The following is a 17,297-nucleotide window of genomic DNA, read 5'->3' on the forward strand; positions in this document are numbered from 1 at the left end:
CACCGTGCTATATATAATGGATTTGAGGTTCTCCGTCTCATGATTAAGGGGAAAGATGCCAGAGTTGAGGGTTAGGAGCCCTCAGTCCTCGCCCTGGTTCCTTGCTTCTACGTGCCCTCACCCAGGTCATTCAACCTCTTCGGCTTCCCCTTCCCCATCCATACAGTAAGGGCAATAATACTTGCTCTGTCTACCGTAGAGCTGACTAGAGGGGAAGATAAGCACAGAAAAATGACAGAATAAGAAACAAGACAGGTGAGGTTTAGGTAAGATGGTGACGGGAAACAAAATTTGAGAGCTGGGGGGAGAAGGGGACTGTTGATGGTGTCAGATGTACCCCCACTGAAGCTCCCTCCCTTGGAATTCTGTCCAGTTCCCATGTTCCCATCTTTCCTCATCACTATCAGTCAATACTGACTGAGGCCGACCAGACAAATACAAAAGAGTGGTTGCCTCTGGGGGTGGGCAGGGCCTGGCTGGAAAGGGACGTGATGGAATTTTCTGGGGTGATGAAAATGTTCTATAGTATATCTTGATAAGAATTTGGGTTAGACGCATGTATTTGTCAAAAGTCATCAAGTGGTAACCTAAAATCTGTGCATTTCACTACATATACATTTTACCAAAAAAAAAAAAGTAAACAGATTTTGAATTCTAACTAATGATAGGCATGTTGAAGTGTAAATGGGTAAAATGCACTGAAATCTGCGACTTACTTGGAACTACACAAAAAAAAGAAGATGGATTAACGGATGGATAGGAGGCCAGACAGACATGTGACAAATCAAATAGAGCAAAACGTTAATTACAGAACCTAGACGGTGGTATACAGTGTTCACTGTAAAATTCTCTCAACTCTTCTATATGTTTGAATATTTTCATAATAAAAGGTTGGAGAGGGAGGGATGGCTGATACAAAGAATAGGTTTCAGGAAAGTTCAAAAGCATAAGAACACCAAAGGCTAGAGCAGCCCAGAAAGGTGACAAACACTTGACCTGCAGAAAGGCAGCACTTAGATGGCTAAGAAGAAGCAGAAGGTCTTCCCAGGAAGGACAAACGGTCTGAGCAAAGGAGCAGAGAGAGAGACTCACAGGGAGGGGATGGAAGCTCAGTACCTAAGGGGAGCCGCACAATGCATTAGAATCTCAAAGTGATTCGCACACATCTACTTTTTAACCCACTCACCTAAAAGTGAGACAGCCCTACTACCATTAGTCTCATTCTGTAAATGAGGAAATCCCTTCCCACTGACAATGCTCAGAACTGAGAACTGAGCACCTACTGTGCCAGGCCTGGAAGCAAAAGGGCAAACCCATTCGCTGCCTTTGAGACTCAAACCTGATTGGAGGGAGAGACGGGTAGACAAGCAATTCAATACTTCGTGTAAGGGTTCCTGCAGAAGCAACTGAGGGCGCTCTGAGACAACAAAGGGGGGGACCCAAGCCTAGGAAGGCTTTCCAGAGAATAACAACTCTCATGGAGTCTCACTCCATGAAACTCTTCCATGTGGAATTAAATGCTCCCTTCTCTGGCTCCACATTATTTTCTTTGTACTGCTATTAGAGTTATTTTATATTTCAAACCCAAAGGAGAAATTAATTGAAGATGAGGTGGCAAAGGGGGTAGGAGCAGAAGTTAGCAAGCTGACTTCTAGGGAGAGGAAATGGTTTATTCAAATTTAAAAGAGACAGCATAAATGTCCAGGAAACTGAAATTAGTTCCTAATGACCAATGCGACTAGAGTTTAAGGGGAGAGGTGGCAAAAGATGAAGCTGAAGTATGGGGCAGAGGCCAGCCCTACAGGAACCTGGGATCAGGGACAACAGGCAGTCATTCAAGGATTTCCAAAGGAGAAAAGCATGAGGATTCAGAAAGAGAAGCAAGTTTGTAATGAATAATGGGCACATGATTATCATTTGGGTTTATTTGAGAAAAGGAAAAGATATTTGCCGGTAGCTAAACTGTGACAAGGTAAATTACAAGAGATGGGAAAAAATTTCACCATTCTAGACTCTGCAGTCTTCTGTCATTCAATATTAGTTCACTTGTTTAAACATCAACCAAACCCTATAACCCCATTAATTAAATTCAGAATACCAGATGGAGGTATCTTATGTCAGAGAGGCATTTTCTACCTAATCTGTATGTGCTTGCCCCTGAAAATAGGAGGGGAAAGGAAGAAAGGATGAGATGAAGGTAGTATCATCAAAATTTCCCAGGGACTAAGGGTACACAAAGTTTTCTTAAATGAGACAAAAAGCAATGACCATCAAAGACAAAAATGACTAGGAGAACCATCTTAAAATTAAGAGCTTCTGTTCCTCCAAAGACACAGCTAAGAGAGTGTAACGGCAACCACAGTGTGGGAGGAGACAGTCACAGATATTGCCAACGAAGAACTCATACTCAGCATATAAACTCCTACAAGTCAGGAGAGAGGGGGACACAGAGACAGAGAGAGAAGGAAGAACATCCAGTGGGAAAAAAAGACAAAGCACTTATACAAAAGAGCATGAGAGTATCCAGAACCAAATGAAAGGTGTTCATCTTTGCTGGTCATCAGGAGACTGCAAAGTAAAGCCCAGTGTTACCCCATTACACCCCACCCTCACCACCAGACCAGACAAAATGACTACAAATGCCAAGAGAGGACTTGGAGCAATCAGGACTCTCGCTCAATGATGCTGTGAACTGGTACAACCACTTTGGAAAAGTGTTTGGCTCTAAAGCTGAGCACATGTATACCCTACACCCAGTATTCCACTCATGGTGATATATTCAACAGAATGTCTACACAGGTCTTCCAAAATAAGTGCCAAAATACTCATAGCAGTACTTTCTTAACAGTCTCCAGATGAAAACCACCCAAATGTGCTCAATCATTGAATGGATAAATAAGTTGTGGTGCATTCACATAGTACCATATTCTACAGCAATGAGAATAAGCAGAGGTGGTGACAGTGACAGCAACAATAATGGTAGTGGTGATGGTGGTGGTAATGTTGGTAATGGTGGCAGTGGTGATGGTGGTGATGATGACGGTGAGGGTGATAGCCAGTGGCAGTGGATGTGATGGTTGTGATGGTGGTGGTGGTGATGATAGTGATGATAGTGATGATTTTGGTGGTGGTGGTAATGGTGGTGATGATGGTGGTAATGGTGATGATGGCGATGGTAGTGATGATTGTGGTGGTGGTGGTAAAGGTGGTGGTGATGGTGGTGGTAGCAGTAATAATAGCAGCTAACAAATCTAAGTGCTAATAATATGCCAAGGACTTGGCATATATTATCTCATTTAATTCTCATAATAATCCTATGACATAGGTACTATTATTAGTGTTATCTTATAGAAGAGGAAAATGCCAAGAGAGGTTAAATTACTTGCCCAGGGGAATACACAGCCAGGAAGTGAGAACCAGGATTTGAACCTAGGCGGCATGTTCCAATGAGGAAAATACAACCTGATCAGCCTTTTCCAAAGAAAAGAGATACAGACAGGGAGAACAGGCAAGACAACACAGACAGATACATGCTTCATGTCCCCAACACACAGACTTTCATCAAAATCAGTGGGAGAAATACGGAAAAACAAGTTACCCTGAAATTCTCCCCAGAGGGACAAGCTCAGATTAACCATTTCTTGTACAATCCATGTTTCTTCTTTCATAACATAATTTTTTGCACAACAAATTCTCCCACACTCATCCCTGGGTCTTCCCTCCAGCTGGAACCAATTAGGTGGCCTGTGGCTCTCCCTCTAACAAACATTTACTTCACTTGGTTTTTCCCGTTATAATGTCATTAGCAGGAGGAGGGAGCCCTCTGCCAGGGACTATATACACATCCTTTCCTAGAAACTTAACCAGAATCAGTCAAGCTCCCACTTGAGAGCCTGGCTCACCTCACTCCTGTATCAAAAGCACATAAACACCCTAAAGTTCTGCTATCTTGCTTTCCCTCTTTTGTCTTTGTCTGGTCTCACTGGCCTTTCTAACTTTTCTAACTTTATTAAATGACCTTATTTTATTTCCACGTATTACTCTTGATACCATTCCCTCCTCCTATACAATATCTTCCCCCTTTGATCTGTTCACTAACCTCCAATACACTAGGTATTCTGCCATATACTGCCTCATTCAATTCCTAGAACAACTTTACATGGTAAATACTACCTCCCCTATTTACCCAGGAGAAAACTGAGGCATGTAAAGGATGAAGAGCTAGTAAGTGGTGAAGCCAAAATTTCAACACAAGTCTTACAACCCCAAGTTACATGTGCCTTAGAATCAGGAAACAGAGCACCTGCCTTCAAGAGGGAGTGCATAGGTTCTAAGTGCTGAACCCACAGAAAACACTGGGCTGGGTGAGCTATGGGATCCCAGAGCCTGCTAATATTTCTATTTACTCATTCATTCAAGAATATTTTTCCCAAGGATCTGATCAACATAAAGAGCACCAGGGATACAAAGGTGCATTCTTTGCTCCATTAACTTCCTTTGTGTGTTCTTCACACATAATTAGAATTCCAGTTTCATGATAGCATCAGTTAAAAGGGGAAGAAGCTTTTAGACTCTACACACTAGGTATTCAAAGTGTCTCTTCTGCAAATAAAGAAGATAAACATTTCTGGGGTCAAAACAGCCTGAAATACTGACCTTTGGTGGTGAGAATTTTTGAGGTGATTTCCAGTTTCTCCAGTGGTTCCATTCCAATGTTTTCCAATTTAATGACAAGTTGCTGAGTTTCTCCATTGTAAAGCTGGACCGACACATTAGTGGAAATTTCATCACCAGAGGAAGGTTGCAGTGAATGTGCAGATCTAAAATAACAGTAATAAATTTTAAAGAGAAAGAAGAGCAGAAAACCAATGGCATTTTAAAATTGTTCCCATCAAATAAAAGGATCAGCACACTTCTGCATCTCAGAAATGAGCTAGGAACTTTTGGCTTTAAACATGGAACTCAGTACCCGGCTACCAGGTACAGAAGGGTGAATCACCACACGCTGAGTACTCTTTACGTGCAGACTCATCCTGGGTCAATGACGTGTTATCAACATGATCACTCTCACTCGCTCTTAGTTTCTCATGTGTGTGAAGCAAGAAATACTTAATTATTGAAACAATGAATTAATTCAAATGATTCATGAGCATATTGTTCTCTGAAAAAAAAAAAAGTAAGCAATCTCATGCTCAGAATTGCCTTGGGAAAATCCATAGATTTAAGAAGAAACTTGAATCATTCAACTGATAACACAAGGAAGTAGAGCAAAAGAAAAATGAAAAGTATACACAACAGACTCCACGTCATAGGTAAAAGTGAAAAGTGACAAGCAATGCCTGCTGTGACACAGCAGGTGTTACCCTGGGGTCTGTGTCTGTGCAGCCCGGTCCTTGGCACAAGTCAGGTGACGCCACGTGCTACGTGGGAGTGCAGCCCAGCGTCTGGAGGCCCCAAAGCTTGCCTGACATCCCCCTGAGGCTCCCAAACCCAGCCCTCGGTCTGAGGCTCTTGCCTGAGTTCCCCTGACTGTCACTTAATCCACAATACTAATTATTCCGGGTGTCTCCTTTCCCAACCCACAGGCAGCAAACCGACTTCTGAGCAAGGAAAGGCTTCTGGTGGCACAATGGGGATAAAAGCCAGCCAACAATGAAGAGAAAGTGTGTGGTAGGTGGTGTGAAAAATCATATACAATGTGCTGGAGAAGTGGGGCCACAAAAGAAAGACAGGAAGTCACCAAAGGAGAAAGGGTCAACATTCTTTCCTGGGATCTGACGAGTTTACTTGGGTCTCCATTACCTTCCTCCTTGTACCTGAAGGATTTCCCCAGAAAGCCCCACTGGTCTAAATGTATGTGAGTCCACAATTGAATCAGAAATGGATTGTGAAATCAACTAAGTAGACTCCTGGCCACAGAACCCAGCAAGTACCCAACAGCCTCTCTGCTGACCAGCTCTTTCTACCTCTGCTCCAGGTCACAGCACAGAAGATCAGTGTCAGATCCAAGTTCTGCTTCCACGCACCACAGCAGAGCTTCATATCCCCATACTATTAGGTCCAAAGGACAGAAAAGAGTGTTCCAGACAGTGCTGGCCTCACACCTCTGCTGTCCAAGGGAAGAGATGATGTTTAAACAAGTTACGCTTATGGAGCCAGTCATGCCCTTCCTGGGGGGCCTCCAATTCCAGGCTCTGATAGAGGAGCTTTTATATGCAAACCACATTTTCAGAAAATAATAGTATAGTGATTCAAGGTGAATTCCTTTGCATTTCATATCTTTAAAGTTGTTCATGAGTCAAGAAATAAACTTTCTCTGTCAAGGAAGGATAAGTGACTCCCATCGTCACTATAAATTTCTTTCCATATTTTAAAACGCAGTCCTTCTCTAGCGAAAGCTATTTGTAGTCAACCTGAACTTGGGGAGAAGGTATTCAGAAAAACTGAAACACGGCCAAGACTAATTACTTTGCATCTCAAACACACAGGACGGCAGCCCCTATGGTACTGTGAGAAAAGAAGGAGAGGAGAAAGCACAGGTGTGACGCAGCGCAGGGCCTGGCCCGGACACAGGCAGATGACTGTCCCAAAGTACAGTGTCCCACGCATCATGAACACTGGAGCTGGGAGAGACAAGAGCCGGCACTGAAAAGGGGCTGAGTCCTAAGTGAGACTTGGCAGTAAGAAGATGGCAGCCATACATGCCCCTAGGTACTCCCAATTCCAACCAAGGTCAGGTCCCCAGGGAGGGGGTCAAGGTCCAGTCCCCTAGGAGGAGATGAGGGCAGAGCTCCTCTGCAGAGAAGAATACATGTTTATGTGGGAATACAGGTTTATGTGGACAAACCTTGGGAGGCAGGTACAAGGTCTATGCCAACAAATCGTCTTTACTAAGGGAGTGGTCCCTGATCTCTTGTCTATGTTGGGTAAGACCACCTCATGACCAAGCAGCATGGAAGCTGCAAGGGAAGCACCAGCGCCTGAGGCCAAGCAAAGCTGACTCCACAGCGACAGGAGCACCACGGCCACACCCCTCTGCCTCCAAGAGATTCCACTCTTCATGCTTCCCCTTGCTCTTGCTTCAGAAAGCAGCTCAGCCCCTGTCCACGTTCACATAAGAGCTCCTCCCTCCAGTTCCCTGAACTCTCTGTGGACAGAGCTGCCACCCTCCTGCATAGGACCACTCTCCCAGCCTCTGCACTAGATAAAAAGCTTTCTGAAGGCAGGGATGATATTTTTATTTCTGTACACTCAGCTCCTAGCCAGATGCCTGGCATATAATGGGTACTCATTAAATATGTGTTGAACAGACTAATAAGCATCTCAAATTTGAACCACCTGCTCAACACAGAAAAGCATCGTAGCAATCAACTACACATAGAGATTCACTGCATACTTAATGGGTACTTCCTAGGTCCCGGCCTTGTGAAACACATCTTCACATTGGCTGCTTGGCCAAGGAGGAGGTGAGAGCATCCGATGACTCACTGCCACACACTGCCCAACCTCAGCCTCCCTCTCCATCCCACCATGCTCATGCTGGCCCTTGAGCAAACCAGCACCCTCCACTCAGGCCTCAGAGTCACTACCCGCTGCCTGGAAGGCTCTGCCACATCCCACCCACTCCCACAGGTCTCTACCCCCATGAAACTTCTGCTCTCGTGAGTATAAAAAGCAGGACCCTACTCGCCACCTTGCCCTGTTTTCTGAATCTGTGGATCTGCCTTTACTGGACATTTCACCTTACCCTCCTTTGTTCTTTTCATAGCATTTAATTCTACTTCATTACATTCTATATTTGGCTATTTATTTAGTTGACCTACTGTTTGCTTTTTTTCGGCATATTTTTCCTTGCTTGATTATTTGGCCAATTTTTTTTAATCTTGTAAGGCCCAACTGAAACATTATATTCTCTATGAAGACTTCCTGAACCCCCAAAGGGAGAGTGAACCTCCCCTCTTCCTGTTTTCACACTACAGGAGCACTCAGCGAATTTGACTGTAGTCAGTCTATCTCCCCTCCAGACGTGAGCTCCTACAAGAGGAGAGGCCTAGGTCAGGGCATTTCTTATTAATTGCTAATCCTCTAGCACAATGCCTAGAGGGCTTGGTAGGCATATATAAATGTGAGTGAATTTAATGAGCCAGTCACAGGGATATTTATGTTAGATTAATTACAAACAACACTCAAAGAATAGTCACTTTTATTTCAGAAAATCTCCTTAGCAAAATATATGCATTATGTACAAGTTTTAAAAGAAATAAAAAACAAACATTTTAACTCCAAATTGGAACACTGACACAGGGACCTCTCTTCTCTGCCTCTATTCTCTCACTGAGGAAAAGCCCCAGCAGGGAATGCTGGGACCCGCACTGGACCCTGGGATCCGGGATCCGTGCTCCACGGGGCGTGAAAGCCGGCTGTGGCGCAGGTTTCCTCCTTGAGAGGTAAGAGATACCCCAAGAACAAGTGGACAGCCAGAGGGGGAGGGAAACCAGGAGGGAAAGGAGGGAGGCGGAGAGCAAGAGCTCCATGTCCCTTGTCTGGCATACACCCGCTGCCTTACACAGCTGGAGAGAACCTTTGAAATGGCCTTACTAGCAGCACAAATGACACTGTCACCTTCTCCCAAAACATTTTTCCCTTTGGAATAGCCCTCTTACTCAGTACTTTTGTACCTTAAACCACGCCCCCCTTACTGGCAAGCTGAGGGTTCACCCAGCATGGGGCAGGCACAATCGTGTGACCTTGACCGCCAGCTCTCTCATCTCTCACCTTCAGTTCAGGCTCCTCACATGAGCCCAGGAGCATGTGCCTGGAATCGTGGCCTGAGGCCTGTGTCATCCACAACCCAGCACCAGTCGGTGCTGCAGTGTTACGGGGAGCAGTGGAAGGCTACAGAGGAGGAAGCCTGAGCCGGGGGGCTACAGATTCGCCTGTTCAGCTAACACATGCTCGGAGGCAGCCCACGCCCAGGGAGCTCCGGAGTCCCCATGCCCAGAGCAAAGATAAGAATGTTCTCCTGAGGCTGCCTTGGGCTCACCTGAGATCAGTACTCCATGCTAAAAACCCCAAAATTCATTCTTTAAAATAGCTTAATCAAGGTATAATTTACATACCATGAAATTCACTTGTTTTAGGTATACGATTTAATCATTTTTGGTAAATTTACAAAGTTGTACCACCATCATTGATACTCAGTTTTAAAACATTTCCATCACCCCCAAGAGAGCCCTCGTGCCCATTTGCGGTCAATCCTGCTCCCGCCCTGAGCCCTAGGCAATGACTGGTCTGCTCTGTCTCGAGAGATCTGCCTTTTCTGGACATTTCATATAAATGGAATCATATACTACATGGCCTTTGGCATCTGGCTTCTTTCCCTTTTTTCCTTCTTCTCCTTTCTGAGGCTCATCTACCTGGGGCATGTATCAGGAGTGCATTCCTTCTTCTTGCTGAGCAGTCCTCTGTCGGATAGATGTACCACGTTTTGTTTATCCATTCACCAGTTGATGAACACTTGGGCTCTTTCCACTTTTTTGGCAATTATAAATAATGCTGCCGTGAACATTCATATACACATTTCTGTGTTGATATACGTTTTCATGTCTTGGGTAGATACCGAGGATTTGAATTATTGGATCATACGGTAAATTTATGTTTAGCTCTTTAAGAAAATGCCAAAATATCTTCCAAAGGGATGTATCATTTTACACTCCCATCAGCAGTGTAGGAGGGTTCTAGTTTCTCCGCCACCTTACAACACTCGCTATGGTCTTTTGATTACAACCACCCTAGTGGGTGTGAACTGGAATCTCGTTGTGGTACCAGTTCCACAAAGACTAAAGATGTTGGGCATCTTTCCAGGCTGCTTATTAACTATTCATACATCTTTTGTGGTGAAATTTCTATTCAGATCTTTAGCCAGTTTTTAAAATAGGTTCCTTGTCTCCTATTATTGAGTCTTAGGAGTTCTTTATATGAATATAAGCTCGTATCAGATATGTGATTTGCAAATATTTTCTCCCACTCTGTGACTTGTCTTTTCATTTCCCTAATGGTGTCTTTGAAGTTTTAATTTTGATAAAGTTCAATTCATCAATGTTTCCTTTTATGGATCTTGCTTTTGATGTCATATCAAAGAACTCTTTGCCTAAGCCAAGGTCACGAAGATTTTCCCCTATGTTTTCTTCTAAAAGTTTTGTACTTTTAGTTCTCACAATTCGTTCTATGATCCTTTTGAGTTAATTTTTTTCTGCATTTCATTTTATTCCCCAATCACATGATGCTTTCTCCCATCTCTGTGGTTTCTCATAGATTGCTCCCTTTGTTAGAAAATTCTCCAGCCTATCCATTTTACATGGCTAATTCCTCCTCCCTCACCTCTCACATCACACTTGGTGTCGCCTCCATGAAGGAATCTTCCCTCAGGCTCTACGATCTCCCACAGCCCCATCAGAGTTCCGACAATAGTGGACCATGACTGTTTGGCTACCTGTCAATCCCTCCCACTTGACTGTAACTTCTTGAGAAGGCAAGGAGCAGGACTACTGTGTCCACTCTCACAGCCCTGGCCTCTAGCACAGTGCCTGGAACCAAAAAGGGCCATTAAGTATGTGAATGAGCTTTTAAAACATTTTGGAAAATCCCAAGATACCCTTTATAAAAACAGCCAAACAAACAAACATTAAAGCATTATTCAGGGGCCAGCCCCCTGGCCGAGTGGTTAAGTTTGCACGCTCTGCTTTGGTGGTCCAGGGTTTCGCTGGTTCAGATCCTGGATGCAGACATGGCACCGCTCATCAGGCCATGCTGAAGTGGCGTCCCACATAGCACAACCATAGGCAATCACAACTAGAATATACAACTATGTACTGGGGGGCTTTAGGAGGAAGAAGAAAAGAAAAACAGATTGGCAACAGTTGTTAGCTCAGGTGCCAATCTTAAAAAAAAAGCATTATTCATAAGAGCAAAAACTGAGACAATCCCAAATTCCAATAGCAAGGATGAATGGTGATGCAATTTTGAGATGTCTTTATAATGTACTTTTTGAAGCAATCAAAATAGAAATATTTTTAGCTTATGTTATATGGTTAGGCAAAAAGTAATCTATGATGCTACATGTAAGACACTATGATCTCAATTATTCAAACATAAACTTTTTTTAAAAAAAAGGACAGATAGGGGGCTGGCCTGGTGGCACAGTGGTTAAGTTCACATGTTCTGCTTCGGTGGCCCGGGGTTTGCTGTTCTGATCTGGGGTGTGGACCTCTGCACCACCTATCAAGCTATGCTGTGGCAGGCGTCCCACATATAAAGTAGAGGAAGATGGGCACAGATGTGAGCTCAGGGCCAGTCTTCCTCAGCAAAAAGAGGAGGATTGGTGGCAGATGTTAGCTCAGGGCTAATCTTCCTCAAAAAAAAAAAAAATACAGACAGATAAACACTGGAAGGAAATGCCACAAAGCATTAACGGTAATTGCTTCTGGGACTCCTGAGATTTATTTCCCTTTCTTTTTATGCTTTCTTATAACGCTTTAAAAAAAAAAAAAGTATTTTTTAAAAGATAAGAGTTTTTTCTTAAATTCCCTAAAACCTTAATCGTTTTTCACAAAAATCATGATTCCAAAGGTTAATTTCACATTTTCTTCTGTTCTTGGTAAGAAACACTTCCACTTTGTTCCAGTTCCCTTTAAGCAAAGCATAGTGCCCATAGGTCACCTTGAAAAAACCCTTGCCCATATTCTGGTCATAAAAATGACAGATTAACTCAAACTGTTGGTGAGATTAAAAAGTGTATAACTAAAAAATATTCTTAAGTGCCATTTCTAGTCAGAAAGTAGACACTTGTGCTCTCAGTGTGCCTACCTGGGCAGAGAAGTGCTGATTTGGAGTCTGGGCAGAGCAGGAATGACTTCGACTGTGGAGCCGCTGGTCTTTATTCCCGGGAGGTTGTCCAGCAAACAGTCACTAAAGACACCAAAGACCGTGGTATGGTAACCTGGGAAACAAAAGAAAAAGCTTCGCACCACCTGGCAAGGCTTCGTGTCTCATGCCCAGGGCTGAAGGCAGCCCCGGGCTAGTGAAAGGAGAGCGGGGTCCCTTTCTGAACACCTGAGTTCAGTTCAGATTCAGGCCCCATCACCTGCTAGTCTCACCCACAGGCCCCGCACTCAACCCCAAAGGCCCCTGGCTTCCTCATACAGAGAGAGGAGACGGTAAGAGCACCTGCATTACTCCTTCACAAGCGGACTGGGTCCTAACTAAGTGTGTATGTGAAAGTCTTTGTAGACTATAAATCTCTATGCATCTTAAAAATTAGTATCTCATCCCTTTATCAATTTGCTTTTCAAATGTATCCATCTCTAAAATGAGAACAATAGCTGCTATTCCTTTCCAGGGCATAACGTGACTTAATAAGTATTTGAAAAATGATTCAAAATCTTCTGTTGAGAGATGAAAGTTCAGGAGCCAATCATTGTTATTGTAACTACTACGTGATATGGCAAATGAGCTGTATGTGTACAAGTGCTATAATTTAAGATTAGCAAATTTTCCATGCAAAAAAACCCACTCCATCGGTTAGATAAGCACTTGAAATTGTTTAAGCAAAACTGTAAAATGGCTTTTGAAATTTCAAGAGATAATTATTATAAACAATACCCACTGTGTAACAAAATTAAACAATACCCGATGGCTAAATGCCTACGGCAACAACTTTTCTACATTCATATTAAATGGTTACGAACTAAACAGAGAAGCAAGCTGTTAGCTCAAGGGCAAATTAGGGCCCTTCTGTATCCTCATCAACGCTCCACTTACCTTCTGCCAGTTTTAAACTGGTCTCTCAACTTAAAATAACTCCAATTTACAGCACCCACACTTCCTTCTTTTTGAAGGATGTTTCTTAAAAGACTTCCTTAATTTAACTTGCAAACATTTTCCTCCCCAGGAACCCACATCTGGCACTAATGCCCCCTCATATTTTTCTTTCTATAAAACCTGATTTGATGTGGTTTTGTCTGCTGAGCAAACTTTGGTTTCCATTTCTTAATTAAAACCAACCATTTTCCTTTTCTTACCCATTGCTTAAAATGACTGCATATAAACCCAAAATCTGATGACCAGTCCTCTGTGTTATGTCTGATAATACAGGACCAGCCCTTTCCACTTCATATATGACGTGTGCCAAAAATGAACTCTAACTAGTCTGTACCAGGGATAAACAGCCAAAAACTTTGTTACTAAGGCTCTGAACCTTACTCCTCCAGGAACCTACTGATTATTGGTTGTGTGTTACTCTGAACCAAGCCTTTCAGTCCTAGTTATTTCCTCTCTAATCTCTCTCCTTTGCTCCAAACCCGGCCACAACTGTGGTCCTACCTTTGTCCCTGGACTATCACAATAGCTTCGTAGTTGGTCTCCCTGCCTTCAGTCTTGCCCATCTTCAGCCCCTTCTCCATAAAGCAGCCTCAGGGGTCGCTCTGAACTGCCAGTCTGACCAGATCACTCCTCCTTTCAAACAATACAGCAGTCCCATCGCCCCAGGAGAAAGCCAACATCCCTTGGCATGATTTACAAGGCCCTTCTGGGTCTACCTTCCCAGCCTCATCACTACCACCCCTCCGCCTCGGACCAGTTACTCTGAGCCAACTCCAGTTCCCCAACACACTGTGTCCTCTCTTACAACCGGGTCTCTGGACCTGTTGCTCTTTCTGCCTGGAAGCCCCTCTACTCCCTGCCCATTCATTCAGATAATTCCTAGTTGGCCTTCAAACCTCAGGGTCACTTACTAGGAGAAGTTCATCTGGACCCACTCTCCCCTTCTGGGTCACCTCTCCAGCGTGTTCCCATAAGCTGTGTGCTTGGCCCCACTTCAGCACATGCTGCCACACGTCAGAACCTAGGATGGCAGCTGCCTCATGGCTTCATAGAGAACACCCTTTCCCAGAAACGTCTCTTCTGTAGCCAACAAATATCTACTGAAAACCTACTACGTGCCAGGTGCCGAGGATCCAGCTGAGCAAGATGACAAGACCAGCAAGGTGAAGGCCAGCAAGCAACTGCACTTAGTGACATGAAGGAAGGACATGCACAGAGTATCACAGGAGCACTGAGCAGGGACCTGATCCAGCACAGAGAAGCTGAGCATGGCCTCCAAGAGGAAAGGAAGTCTGAGCTGAGAAGCGGAGAAGCACGGGAGCCAGCCAAGTGTGGGAGCACACCAAGAGAAGGAAAAGCACGGGCGAAGGCCTGGAGAGCTCGGCACGTTTCCAGAAGTAAAAGGCGTCTATGAGAGTGGAGTGTAACCCAGGCGACAAGGGGCAAAGAGGAGATTGCAGGGGCCAGACCACACAAGACTTACAATCAAGAGATGACACGATTGGATTTACACTGCAGAAAGGCCACTTGGCTACAGGATGGAAAATAGATTTATTAGCAAGCAAGACTTGAGGCAGAAAGACCAGTCCTGATGCTTTTGTGACAAACCCTATAAGAGGGTCACGTTCTGTGGAGTGGCTGTGGAGGTGACGAAGAGCATTGATGACACAGTCAGTGACGTGGGGGTGAGTGTGAGAGAGTGAGGGGAGTTAAGGATGACTCCTAAGTATCTGGTTAGGGCACCTGGCTAGACGGTGACGCCCTGACTGAGACGGGACCACAGGGAAGCGGCAGCTTCAGGGAAGAGGGGATGTGCTCTGGTTGGGATACGTTGTACATGACGTGCCAATGAGACAGCCAAGGAGATAGCTGGTTAGCAGCTGGATACGCAGGTTCAGAAAAGGGGTCTGGACAGGAGACTTGGCCCCAGGAATTGGCAGCATATAGATCAGACCTGAAGCCAGAAAAGTGGATGAGACTGACAGGATTACCAGAGCTGGCATGCTGAGAAAGGAGGGGAGGGAGGAGAAGAGGAAAGGGAGGGAATACAGGGGAGAGGAAGAAGGGGGGAGGGGGGCAGGACCAGGTTTAGGGGAAGGAAGGAGAGGAAACGGAAGCAGAGGGAGCAGGAGAGGGAGGAAAGGACAGAAGCGGGGCCACGAGTAACACCGTTTTAAGGGTCAGGCTGTAGCAGGGGCACCTGCAGAAGAGACTGATGGAAAAGGAAGGCGGGAGAGGCAGCAGAAAACCAGAGGGTGTGCCATCACAGACACCAGGAGACAGAGCACCAGGAAGGAGGCGGGCAGTGGGGCCAAAGGGTGCTGAGCAGTGAAGTTCGACAGAAACCAAAAAGCAGGCACCGGATTTAGCTGGAAAATTACTGCTAGCGACGTCAGTGAGAGCAGTTCTGGTGAAGTAATGAGGGCCAAACCCAGGATGCAGTGGGTTCGAGAACCAATATAGAGGTGGAAAAGTGGATTCAGCGTGTACAGATGGGTCTCTGAAGAGATCTGGCTGAGAATGGGAGACAGAAGATCAAGCCACAGTGAGAGGAAACCGTGGCATCGGGAGGGCTTAACTGGAGTGGGAGAACCTTAGAGCATGTTTGCAGGCTCATTGGAAGGAGTCAGCAGACAGGAGAACGGTGAAGATGAGGGAGAGGCGAGGGGCGAGGAGGCCAGGACGCAGAGTCAGGACCCTCCCGCTGCAACAGGAGCACGGCACCACATCCTGCACACTCAACACGTTTCACGTCGCATCCCAAAGAACTGCAATCTCCCCATTATGTTCTAACTGGCTGGGACCACAGCGCCGGGTGACCGGTGACAGGCCTTAGTGAGGCAGTACAGGAGTTCAGCAGTTTTACTCCAACTGAATCAGAAAGGAATTCTCCTTACCATTCACAGTAATCGTTCCAGTCGTCTGTGGGACCCCAACGAGCGTCACTGGGTAAAGACCAGATTCAGCAGGAAGGGAAAGCGCCGCCGGGAGAGACTCGAACTCCACGCCACTCGTGAGGAGCCCCTAAAGCAAGTGACGGAGTAACATGAACAAGCACGGCCCAAACCCACCACTGTTACAGCCAGTTCCAAACTAGCCACTGTGCACCTGCCTACAGGCAGGCTCCAGGACTGCCGGAATGAAACGGCTTGTATAGAATCCAGAGAGAACTGCAGATAGTGTGATAACACAAAACAGTCTCAAAATGGAAAGCAGCATGGGGGCCTGAACAACAATTCCATCTTGATATTAGCCCTGATTGCTGTATTTTTTATCTTTCCTTTGTTTTGTTGTGTTACCAAATGGAAATGTCAAAAAAAGAAAAAAAATAAAGTGTGGAAATACATCATCCATTAATCTCCCTCTGGTGCATCTATGAATTATCGATTCATTTCAATATGTGCCAGGTACTGTGCTTGACAGTGAACAAGACAGATCCCCTGGCCTCAAGGAGCTGCCCCCTGACTGGAAACAATGCAGGGTGGTCAGTGCTCAGGACTTCTCCTCAGCATTGTAATAGAGTGCTGCCCAGTGCAATAAGGCCAGAAAAAGCATACAGTTATTCACAAAAACCAAAACTATGAACACAGAACACCCTACGGAACCTACAACGAAACTTGAACTAACAAGTGCATTTAGCAAAGTGACAAAGTCAGTATAGAAAAAAGCAAACGCATTTCTATAATCTAGCAATAAACAATTAGAAAATAAAATGTAAAAAATACCATTGACAAGAGATTTTAAAAAATCAACTATCTTGGAATAAATCTAATGAATGATGTGTAAGATTTCCCCACTGAAATATAGAGAACATTATCTACAGAGATAAATTAAAGATGACAAAATGAAGGAGAGATCCTGGATTCCTTCTAGTAGGTTTGTTTACCGTAGTGCTATGGTCAACGCAACCCTGAAAGTCTTTTAGTTTACAGGACTGAGCAGGTGAGAACGTGCTGATGTTGTTGTGAGCCCAAGTTCTCACGCTGGAAGAAAGGGCACAGACACAGAATGGAGGAAGGCAGGAAAGAACATTATGGAGATGGATTAGAATGGGAGGCATCACTGTGAAGACGGGATTTATAAAATGTGTATTTGCACTGTGTATATGCATGCATATGGGCATGTGTGCATATATATATACACATATGCAGATGTATGCATGTAGGTATATATGTAAGTACACGCATGCATACTTTTCCTAACGCTTTCTACAGAAAGCAGGCAGAAGCAAAGACACTCTAGTAGCAATGAGCACACTTGTGCCCAGATTTTGAGCAAAAGTGTGAAGTTATCTAACAATGTATAGAACACATGTGGTGGGCAAGAGTGAAAGCAGAGAAACCACTTAGGAGGCTGTGGTCTCTAGGCAAAATATATTGGCATTTTATTTCTTTTTAAGATAGCTAAAGCAAATATGG

At 44.6% G+C, this 17,297-nt stretch overlaps 1 protein-coding gene across 9 annotated transcripts in view; it reads right to left on the reverse strand.

Moving 5' to 3' along the window:
- TRAPPC9 (trafficking protein particle complex subunit 9) overlaps positions 1-17,297 on the reverse strand; it is a 622,816-nt gene that overhangs the window by 460,644 nt on the left and 144,875 nt on the right. For all 9 annotated transcript variants that reach the window (XM_005613305.3, XM_005613304.4, XM_005613301.4 and 6 more), the window contains 3 exons: positions 15,777-15,903; positions 11,866-11,998; positions 4,657-4,820 (listed from right to left, as the gene is read on the reverse strand). In XM_005613305.3, coding sequence (XP_005613362.1) covers positions 4,657-4,820; positions 11,866-11,998; positions 15,777-15,903 — 424 coding nt within the window. The remainder of the gene's footprint in view (positions 1-4,656; positions 4,821-11,865; positions 11,999-15,776; positions 15,904-17,297) is intronic.

Source organism: Equus caballus, chromosome 9 (genome assembly GCF_041296265.1).
Source record: "Equus caballus isolate H_3958 breed thoroughbred chromosome 9, TB-T2T, whole genome shotgun sequence".
NCBI classification, from domain to species: Eukaryota; Metazoa; Chordata; class Mammalia; order Perissodactyla; family Equidae; genus Equus; species Equus caballus.